Here is an 11,716-nt window from a genome sequence, read left to right on the forward strand (position 1 = left end):
ATTCAGCATTTGACTCAATGATAAATTGTATTTGCTGACAAGGTCATTGTATCGACCATAGAACTTACAAAATGACTTTAAACTAGACTGCTGAAGTTTCTAGATCTTGCAATTATTGCATCAATTTGTTTGTCAATAATTTACATCGGTTTAGAACATGTAGAAATTGTTCATACGACTGTCTATATAGCATGTTTCTGCGTATCGAATCAACTGAGATATCTGATACTGAGGAAATAAATTTTATTTAATATGAATATTAGAAATAGATATAGTTGTTTTTTTTTTTTTTCAAATGTCGACTTGGTTTAGTTCTTATTGACAAACAACTTGCATCTTTAGCACACATACATAAATATATATGTATGTGTTAATTTTAATCGCCCTTAATTGTTTGCTATTTTGAACAACGTTAAAGATGAAATCACTTGTCTCCGCGCACATACTACTTTTTAGACGTTGACAGAGGTATAAGTAGAACGATATCTCTGGGTAGAGATGATAATTTTATTTAGAAAGATGGCTCTAATATCATGTTTATTAAATTTGGAAGTATTCTTACGTAGTTTTTTTTTCCAATCAAGAAACCCTGTTATATGGCTGTGCTATATGATAAGTGATCATGTTTTACAATTAACATGTAGTACGGATAGTTTTAAGAAAAAAGAATTAGATGATGAAGAAAAAAATGGGCATACTTATTCATGTATAGATCGCCTAGCACATGTTTAATAATATTCTTATTGCCATGAGTACTTATAGTACTTTGATTTTAATGGAATAAATCGTTGCACGAGTTATTCATTGCATGCCTTATCACGGAGATCCGCGAACAAAATTAATTCCCTGAACTCTGGGCGTGTTGAATAGAATAAAACTTTTGAACAAATTATTTATATTATTTATATTTTTTGTATCTTTGTTAAGAAAATGGTAGTTGTCTGTGATAGATATAAACCTTTACATAACTTTTACGAGCGGCGGATTAATTATTCTTACTTCCTTTTTCTCCTCAACAGTCCAAAATGGTGGGTGAAAACCGCATGTTCGTTGTAAAAATACTTCATAAGTGTCACAAAAAAACATGTTTCATATTCTCCAATGACTGATTAAAACACTATTTGATTAAGATTGTGTTGTGACATGGAATATGGCATAGTTTGTCTGCTGAGAATATTGCTAAAGAAAAACATCTTTAACCCCCCCTTTCTTATTCAAATACCCCACGTGGTAACAGACTACATTGACTGAAAATATCATTAACTGAAAAAAAAATCTGCTTAATTTAAAATGACAGTTACTTACATTAATCTATTTTCACGATGGTTTCGTAGACTTCGAAACGAAGGAATAATGGACGAAGCAAGAAGGGCCGTGGTCATGTGCAGTTCGTTCGCTGCACAAACTGCGCCAGATGTGTGCCTAAGGATAAGGCCATCAAGAAGTTTGTCATCAGGAACATTGTAGAGGCTGCTGCCGTCAGAGATATTGCTGATGCCAGTGTTTATGACGGTATGAAAATTAAATAAATGTCTGATCACTTGTGAGTAATGTGACATGACCAGATGAGTTTTCCTTTGAAGTCAAGTTAGTCAACCAATTAATCATGAAAATACCTGTAATTAGCACCCCGGCTCATCATTTGCCTTTAGCCCCACCCTTCATCTCCGTTAAAGGAGGAAACATGTACGTCTAAATGTAGCTGCAGATCTGTAGCGTTATGGTTTTGTATATTTGTCTTTGACCATAATCCTGTAGTGCAAAAAAGGTGCAATTTACGGCGCAATATTTTTTGCGCACTTTGGAGAGAATTTCTCCACATTCCAGCATTGGTCAATCAACTACCTTTCACTTGCTAATTCTAGACACATTCTTTAGCCAATAAATATATTATATCCACCTCCCAACCATTTAAATTTGTCTCTACACACAATAGATAGTTTTCAATTGACCTAAAGTTACCTCCCGTTGGTCGCCATATTGGAGGTCGACTCGGTGAGTTTTCCTCTTTGTCTTACCAAGTTTAAGAAAACATAGCATAAATATTTGGTGGAAAATCTTTATTAAATAATTTTTTGAAATAAAGGAGGCTTCCAAAAATTTATATACTTCAGAAAAAAAATGATTCCTAATTCAAAATCGCAAATATAAAAATTTAAAATTGGTTGAATAATGAAGGAATATGAGCATTTGGACCTCCAGTATGGCGGCCAACGGGAGGTAACTTTTGCTAAATTTAGGTCAATCGAAAACTATCTATAAACTCACTTGAAGTAAATTTTCAGCAATCTAACAAATAATTCTGATCAAGCGAGTTTATCACATGTATGGACGACTATCAAGGGCTAGGAGATGGATAAAATATACAGATTAGTTAAAGAATATGTAATATACAGTTAGGGAGTTAAAGCAGGGAACGACATTAACGGTTGTCCGATTGCCCGGGACAAGTAAATTATCAGTTCGGGCAAGTGGATATTTCTGATAAAAACATTTTTTTAATCTCACATAAGTTTATAAACAACACAATAAATTGAACACCTGATTTCCGCCAAAAACGGGACATTGTTATTGCATTCGGAATCCTTTGGTAGCGTTTCTAGATCTTACCTTTAGTCAGAAATCGGGTTCGTTATTCTGTTTTCTTTCGTAGTTTAAAAAATACGATTATTTGTCTGACAACTTACGTTACAGTCTTATTATGAAATAGGGATTACAGAATATTTCTCTACCCAATACGCGAGTTTCGAGATTGTAACTCTTCTACGATAGAGGCGCAAAAAGTATCCATTTCAGCATGGAGGTGGGACAGGTTGTTACTGTGCACAAATGTGCATTAATAAATGAACGATATTTATGGCTTTTGAAATTTATTAATTGTTATAGAACGATAATATTGTTAAGCAGTGATGCATTTGATGATTTTATCAAGCTCAACTATGCATATTTACAAATCTACTTTAAATTATAGGTACTTGAAAACGAAAGAAACGTCGTAGTATCTATAAAAAGTAACCGATTTCTTAATTGTACAAACATTTTCTAAAAAGTTAGTGGTTTTTTTTAAAATTATAATAAGGAAAAGAATTAATGTTTCAATTAGATTGCCGACGTGCAATGATCTGATGGATGCACGTGTACTGTATTCATTAGAGGTCCATATCTCTTACCTCGTTTGAAAAGTCTCACATCCACTGACATTTTTTTTTGTTACGAATTTTTGCATTAAAAAACGTCTTTTTACATTAATTCGATTATTCTTGAGTTGTGGATTGCATCCTGACAATCAAGTAGTTATGATAAACAAGTATATCGATGATGCAATAAATATCTGTCCCACCTGTCTGTTTACGCGGCAACGAAACTCCCCTCCTCAACGAAAGAGCGCACCATGGGAGATAATCTCAAAACTTGCGTATTAAAGAATATGAAGAACACCAATTATTCACGGTGGGTGCACTATGTATCTTGATTCAAAACATTACAACTCTCTTCCTTCTAGCTTGACTTCAAGTTTTTAGAGGAATAATTTAAATTTCAAACAAAAATCTTAAGAAATTAATATTCCTGCAGTACTCTGCAGAGTTCTTGAAATCTTTCGGTCCTGTCGGCAAAACCGATAAAAACAACCAAGGACCGATTACTTTCCGTTCTGTGTCGGTCCAAATGACCGGACGGTGTTGACAGAGGAACTTGCGAAAATCCGACTAAATTTCGTACAAATTCCCTATAATCGACCGATCGTAATCTTTCAAACTCTTTTTCTGCATGTTGTAATGGCTTCTCGATTAATACAAGTGCAAATTTTAGAGACAATGTTCTATCGTTAAAATGATAAATGTCCTACGGACCCGATTTAATAATAGAATTTGTTCCGTACATTCACTATGTCGCAAAATAAACACGGGCAATAACTCGAACCCAGTACATTTACTACGAAGATTCCAGAAAGTTCCGAATGCAAACATGGCGTGTAAATTTGAAGCGAGAAAAAACGTAAAGAAAATTAGTTGAATTATCGTCTTTATTTGGATCATAATTTAGGTTTAAAGACATACGCGACCTAAAAAGGTTTGTTGTAATTAATTTTGAAGTTATTTCCAGTGCATATCCTTTTGTATACTTCAAATTCGTTTCGGAGCAATTCTGTAATTATTTGCTTATAGTACATTGCGAGTATAACTGTTATGAGGACTTGTTCCGAGACACAGATTATTCTAACTTACGCCAAACTCTCGGTAAACTGTTAAAACAAGTTTGTTGACAGCGCTAGGGTAAGAAGTGTGCAGTGTTTATATAGACGCTGTGTTTATTGATAATAAAATTTAAATACATTTTTAGGTCACCTGAGTCACTCAGGTGACCTATTGCTATCTGTTTTTGTCCGTCGTCGTCCGTCGTTCGTCGTACGTCGTTCGTCGTTCGTCGTCAATCGGTCGTAAACTTTTGAACATTTTCAGCTTCTTCTCTGCAACCACTGAACCAATTTCAACCAAATTTGGCACAAAGCATCTATGGGTGAAGGGGAATAGAATTTGTGAATTTCATGATCCCTGCCCCCCTGGGGCCTGGGGGGTGGGGCCAAAACCACTAAAATTAATGCAATCTTCAAAAATCTTCTTCTTTACTCCTGGACATCAAGCAGTCAAACTGTTTGCATGATTGTAATCAGCATTGAGTCCTTTACCAAAATTGTGAAATTCATGGCCCTGGGGTCAGGGGTTCTTGTACTAGGGCGGGGCTGAATAAGTATATATTGAAAATGCATTATTTCTTTGAAAATCTTCTTCTCTGCTCCTGGGTATTAAATAAACTAACTAAGTACATAGTTATGATGAGCAAGAGTGCCTCTACCAAAATTGTGAATTTTATGGCCCCAGGGTCAGGGGTTCTGGTTTTAGGGCGGGGCTCTATTGATTATATAGTGAAAATACATGAATTCTTTGAAAATCTTCTTCTCTGCTCCTAGGTTTTATATAAACTAACTAAGTACATAGTTATGATGAGCAAGAGTGCGACTACCAAAATTGTGAATTTTATGGCCCCAGGGTCAGGGGTTCTGGTTTTAGGGTGGGGCTATATTGATTATATAGTGAAAATAGATGAATTCTTTGAAAATCTTTTCTGCTCCTAGATTTTATATAATTTAACTAAGTACATAGTTATGATGAGCAAGAGTGCCTCTACTAAAATTGTGAATTTTATGGCCCCAGGGTCAGGGATTCTGGTTTTAGGGTGGGGCTCTATTGATTATATAGTGAAAATACATGAATTCTTTGAAAATCTTCTTCTCTGCTCCGAGGTTTTAAATAAACTAACTAAGTACATAGTTATGATGAGCAAGAGTGCGACTACCAAAATTGTGAATTTTATGGCCCCAGGGTCAGGGGTTCTGGTGTCAGGGTGGGGCTCTATTGATTATATAGAGGAAATACATGAATTCTTTGAAAATCTTCTTCTTCACTCCTGGGTATTAAATAAACTAACTAAGTACATAGTTATGCTGACCAAGAGTGCCTCTGCCAAAATTGTGAACTTTATGGCCCCAGGGTCAGGGATTCTGGTGTTAGGGCGGGGCTGTATTGATTATACATGTATAGTGAAAAAACATTAAATTTTTGAATATTTTCTTCTTTGCTCCTAGGTTTTAAGCAGATGAATTACCTATATAGTTATGAGCAATCCCTAATCTTCAAGAATTGTAAATTTCAAGGCCCCAGGGTCAGTTGTACCATAGTGGGGGGGGGAGGCTGTACTTATGTACTGAAAATGAATGGATTGTTTGAAATGTGCTCCTTGGTATTAATCAAATATTTTTGAAAAGCAAGTATGCCTTTCCAAAAATAGTGCAATGTGTGGATCTAGGCCTAAGAGTCAAGGGTTCATGTGTGGTAGCGGCACTACTGATTATTGCTGAATATTACTGATTAGTTGAAATGCATTTTTTGTTCCCCTACCCTGCCTATGGGTATAAAGTAACCAAACTAAGGAACTGCTAAGTGTATAGTTATGATGACCAGATTATAAATGCTATAGCATCTGGCTTAAAACATGGATCAAATTCAGTCACTGGGAAGTTGTTGAATAATGCTCAGGTGACCTATAAGGCCCAGGGGCCTCTTGTTTTTCATGTCTTTATTGAATTTATTTTGGACTGATAGAAATCTGTCTGGACTGACAAACTTCACATGGCAGTCGGTCCAAATGACTGACAGCGAAAAAAAGATTTCAAGAACTCTGACTCTGTGTGTTTTCAGGATAGTTAAATGACAGGAAAGTGTTTTAAATACATGTATATTTACAAATGTAGCATCACCATCATATCAACATTTTTTCCGGCAGTTATATGTAACTTCAAAATAGAGATTAATTTGTCAACTTTTATATTTACAACAAATTAAGGTACAATAACTTTTTTTTTCTTCAAAAATTTTGGGCAACCACATTTTGAATTCGGACAAGTCAAAATTGTAGTTCACTTGCCCGAAGGACAAGTGAAAATAAAAGTTAAATGTCTACCCCTGTAAAGGGAGATGAGTGACCAATGCTGGAAAGTGGAGAAATTCTCTCCAACTGTGCGCAGAAAATCTTGTGCCATAAATTGCACAATTTTTGCATTACAGGATCTGTAGCGTTATGGTAAAAGACAAATCCCGTGTATAAAAGAACCATAATGTTACAGATCTGCAGCCAGTCTAAATGTAACTCCTCACAGTATGATCAGATTCCCCAGCACTTAGCTTTACCTTAAACATCTTTTACGATGTGACAGCTTGGAAGAGTATAGACTCCCACAGCAAAGTTGCACTTGCTACTTTGATGGGACACTTTAGAGGATTTCAGGATTGGACCAGTTCCCCAAATGGGAAATATAAATTAAGGAATCACTTCTAGTTCATTGGGTATGCCAGGGCATCAACGATAGTTGGAAAGTGGGATAATATGCAAAACAGGCATAGCCACGTTATTCCATGTTTCCAACAATTGTTGTTGTGCCTGACATACTGAAAAAAGTAGACAGTGATTCATTGTCAGCGATTTTTTTCCACCCATTGGGTCCCCGCCCACTGACGACAAGCACAAGGACAGTTGCATGAGATTTACATGCATATGAAGCTTCTGTAGCTCCTGACTTTTCACGTAGCAAATTAACTTTCTAGTAGAATTATCAAGAAATCAACAAACTTTGAAAGAGGTATCATAGAGAAAGCAATTTGAAATGGAAATATTAGCCTGTCTGGGATAGAGTATTTTTAAATGAAACATATATTTACAGTGCAAGAATTGAAAATACATGTATTTATTTTGATTATAAATTTGCATCAAGAAACTTTCATAGGAATAAGCTTGTTAAGTTTTTTGTATGCGCATCGAAAAGGAGAGTGATTCTTGGAAGTTTCCAATTCTCTTGGGGATCAATCTAACAAATGGTAGAGGTGCAGAAAAACTTGATTGCCAGCTTTGAAAAAAAAATCATTGTGCATGCGGCATGATGCCTGTTCGAGTTTAATATAATTAATGTGTTTTGTAGTGTATGCCCTGCCTAAGCTGTATGCTAAGTTGTTATACTGTGTTTCCTGCGCAATCCACTCCAAGGTTGTCAGAAACAGATCACGAGAAGCCAGAAAGGACCGATCACCTCCCCTCAGATTCAGACCAATGAGGGTAAGGCTTACATTTCATTTGATCAATCACCTCCCCTCAGGTTCAGACCAATGAGGGTAAGGCTTACATTTCATTTTACCGATCAACTCCCCTCAGGTTCAGACCAATGAGGGTAAGGCTTACATTTCATTTTACCGATCAACTCCCCTCAGGTTCAGACCAATGAGGGTAAGGCTTACATTTATGGACGAGGCTCATATCGGTGTCTCCCCAAGTTAAACAATTACATTATATATCTGAGGTTATGCTGGGAAGTTGGAAATTCTTCAAAATATTAGTACTGTAGATCACTAAATTTTCGCGAGATACATGTAGTCATTGACTCTTGATTAGCGGGAAAAAATTTTCACGAATTGTGGTTATTGCACTATATAATCTTAAGAAATGCTATTATACGTGAGAAATTTTCCCGAGCACACTGTCTCGCGTAAATACACGAAAATAAAGTTCTCGCGAGTAAAAAGTGATTTATAGTACTTGAAATTTTTTTTTTCTAAAATATTTGTGTTTTTATCCCAGCATAAAATTAAAGTTTCTCAGTGACAAACTGTCACAGTATGAAGTTTTGATTTTCAAGTAGTGATGGGGAATCGGAAAAAAATCAGAATCGATTATCGGTAATAATCGGCTGGGCATAATCGATTATTAATCGATTATAATCGAAATTTTGAACTTTAATGAAATTAATATAGAAAAGTTAAAACTTATTCAGATTTCTGTCAAACTTTTACAAAAAAAAACATTTACTTACATAAAATATTCAAAAATGTTAATTGACATTTCTTTTTTAAAAAGTGGAAAATAATATTTTGTTTTCTTTAAACAATATAGGACTGTTGAAAGGGAATAGGAATTTAATTTTTTTATAAAGTCCATGCACAATTGATGCAATGGGTATTTTACTGTTATTAGTCCCACATTTTATTTAAATACATGTATTTATTTCTTAAAATTAGTTTTAATTGGTTAAAATTGCAAGTTTTAAAAGTAGTTATCCAGAAGTAAGACTTGTACTTCTGATTATAATTACGTTTAAAGATTGACTACACTAATTATGCTTTCCTTTGTATAGTAAAACCTTGCAATATCACCGTTTCCTGGTATTAGTCTAACCTCATATTTAATCATGGCGGTAAAAGTATCAATAAAACACGGAATCCTTCCTTGTTTTCAACATTCACCACTACTTTTATGCTCTATGCACTTGGATTTGGTAATAAAATTTAAGTATGACAATTCTATTTTTTGTTAGCGATGTCGGCGACATTTATTTTATAATCGATTAGTAGCATCGAAGAGCTTCTAACGACCGACAATCGATTGTCGGCGACAATCGTTCCATCACTATTTTCAAGTAAATTTAGGCTATATATATGCCATTTGAATTGGTTTAATTAAGGCTGCATTCAGGAGAGAAAGTAATTTTTACTGAGTGAGCTTTACTGCCTTTACACCTTATAGCCTCACAAAGAATTTGTTAATAAATACTTTTTTTATATTTAGTATATGACTAATAGTGTTCAAGCATCAGAGAATATTAGAACAATTTTTGAACTGACATTGCTTGCCAATTGCTTCTGTTTGTCTGGCTTCAGTTCAAAACTACATGTATTACAATACATATCTGTAATATATTGTTGATTGTATACTTTGTCTTGATTCAGGATAACGCTGCTCCCCACCCAGGAGCCCCTGTAATATCTTGTTGATGGAATACTTTGTTTCGTTTTAGGATGATGCTGCGCAGTACTACATGTATTACAATACATATCTGTAAATATTTTGTTAATTGATACCTGTAATATTTTGTTGATGGAATACTTTGTTTCCTTTCAGGATAATGCTGCTCCCCGCCCCGGAGCCCCTGGTGCCCCAGCACAGACACGTTAACTCTGTAATCAATAAAATGTGATCAGTCTTATTTCTCTAGTTGTGTTTATAAACCAGAGGAGAAAATGTAGTTCTGAATTGGGAATCCAGCCCGGGACCCCTGTATTACTAGTCTGGTCCTCTACCGACTTAATCATCCAGGCCAAGATATCCACAGCTCAAACCCTAACACAAGAACTACATGTACAGTGCATGATGTACATGTTGCATGATATTTTATCAAAAAGATAGTGAACAAGGTGTTCAGAGTGCTACCGGGTATGTAAAACTTGGTTATTGAATCAATTATTTAGAGTAGTGCTCTATATTGAAAATTATTAACTAATTTTTCATCGTCTGATACCCAAGCGTGATCTCATCTTGTATAAGTAATACAAAATGTATAAGTATGGGTAAACTTTTCTGAGAAAAAAAAGTCTTGTCCAAAATTATTCTATTGAAGATAAATTTATCATCATTAACAGGTATTCAAGGAATTCAAACCTTAGCTATAAAAAGCATGGTAATGTTCTGCAAGCTCACCATGATACTACATATCAGATGAAGGTTGGCATTGTTATATTTACATCCACTGAAATATTTTCTCTATTTCTTAAGAAATCCATTGCCATTAATCAGTGCATGAACAACACTAGGCATATCACCTGTATACAGATTTTTATACACCCGTCTTAAGACGGGACGATTTATGTTACAGGCTTCGTGTCCGTCCATCTGTCTGTTAGCTTTTTCGTTTCCGGCTCATAACTTTAATACTACTAGGCCTAGGATTATCAAACTTTGTCATCTGATGCATCTTGGGTAGAAGGTGTGTTGCGCACAAAAAGTAGGTCGCTCTGACCTTTAATTAAGAAGTTATAGCCAAATATGGAAAAATCCTTTCCGGCCCATAACTAGAAAACCATAATCATCAAACTTGGCCAGTTTATGCATCTTAGTTAGAAGGTGTGTCGCTACCTATTTCAAGGTCACTGTGACCTTTAATTTAAGTGAATTTTTAAAAAAAAAATGTGTCTCTTTACTATTCATTTACACATCCCAAATAACGTAAGAGTATTGCACTGTTCTTATTAAAAAAGTGTTAAATCAAGAAAATACTTATTTTGTTTAAGAATATACTTGACAGCAATCTATAACAAATATAATGTTTGTCAGAGAAATCCTACCTCTCCCATGAGTGTAATTATCAAGCACTGGTCAAGAAGAATTTTGATAACGGAAAATTGCATGTCAAATTAGAGAGAAATTAATGGGTTTTGAGTGCGAGGAGCTAACTGACAGAGCATTGGTGTTATCTATACCCCTTGAGTATTGGGCAAATGGGTAAGCCTGTTTGATTAAAAATAGCTCTTGTTGACTAGCTTAAGTTTTAAAATGAATTTAATGAAAAGTAATTAAAACTAATTTGATATTGCATAATAGACTAATCTGATATTATGCAATATTATTAATTTAAAAACTAATTTTATGGGGTGGGGTGGAATTAGCATGTCCAATTACATATTAAAACCTGTCGGACATTAAATCTCAACAAAAAAAAAAAATGTTTGAGTATTTTATATGTTTTTAAAAAAAATTTATAGTAGATAGTGCAGACCCATTCATCTCTTGGTAGTAATGAGTAGACAAGCATCCAGTTAAAGATTAATTAATGAGTTCAATGTAGGAAGACTAGCTGTCTCAGTCGCTCTGATTAGCAGTCTTATCCGTACCCTTTGGGGATTAGACAGAAGAACTGCTGGTCAGTTTATAACATATGTCATTTGATGGCCACCTTTTCTTTTCAAAATTAATTTGGTATAGATTAAGTTTTTAAGACTAATTTGATGACGGGCATTTGACAAGGTCTAACACAACCAGCACAGAAATCTATCGGTGATGTAATATTTATTATAATTGATGCCTACATCACAGGGGATTGATAAATATTTTAAGGAATGGAAAAATCATCGAAATCTTAGAATCAAGGTTGATGTGATTTTCTTGCACCTAAACTGTTCAAGAAAATTGTAATTTTTTGACGGGCGTGTCATGCTGTGGCGCGGCACTTTATTTGATCAGTGGCTGTTCCATCAATGAAACGTACTAAGGCGTACATATCATGTTAGTACGGGAATGAACGTCACAGCTATTGCAGAAAAAATTTACATAAGCCGCATAC

At 34.8% G+C, this 11,716-nt stretch overlaps 1 protein-coding gene across 1 annotated transcript; it reads left to right on the forward strand.

Moving 5' to 3' along the window:
- The first annotated feature begins 1,143 nt into the window (after positions 1-1,143).
- LOC134255064 (small ribosomal subunit protein eS26-like) lies at positions 1,144-9,586 on the forward strand. Its single transcript, XM_062737585.1, has 4 exons — positions 1,144-1,158; positions 1,335-1,512; positions 7,532-7,665; positions 9,502-9,586. Exons 1-4 carry the CDS (start codon positions 1,144-1,146, stop codon positions 9,553-9,555), a joined length of 381 nt encoding a protein of 126 aa, XP_062593569.1. The 3' UTR covers positions 9,556-9,586.
- The last annotated feature ends 2,130 nt before the right edge of the window (positions 9,587-11,716 follow it).

The sequence above is a fragment of the Saccostrea cucullata genome, unplaced genomic scaffold, assembly GCF_032062105.1.
Source record: "Saccostrea cucullata isolate Sc308-1 unplaced genomic scaffold, CSIRO_AGI_Scuc_v1 ctg2457, whole genome shotgun sequence".
NCBI lineage: Eukaryota > Metazoa > Mollusca > Bivalvia > Ostreida > Ostreidae > Saccostrea > Saccostrea cuccullata.

Bases quoted from the DNA above. Each gene is read 5' to 3' on its own strand.
- LOC134255064 (XM_062737585.1), top strand. The intron at 1,513-7,531 runs GTATGAAAATTA...TGTGTTTTGTAG, and splicing joins TGATGCCAGTGTTTATGACG to TGTATGCCCTGCCTAAGCTG. The intron at 7,666-9,501 runs GTAAGGCTTACA...GTTTCCTTTCAG, and splicing joins TCAGATTCAGACCAATGAGG to GATAATGCTGCTCCCCGCCC.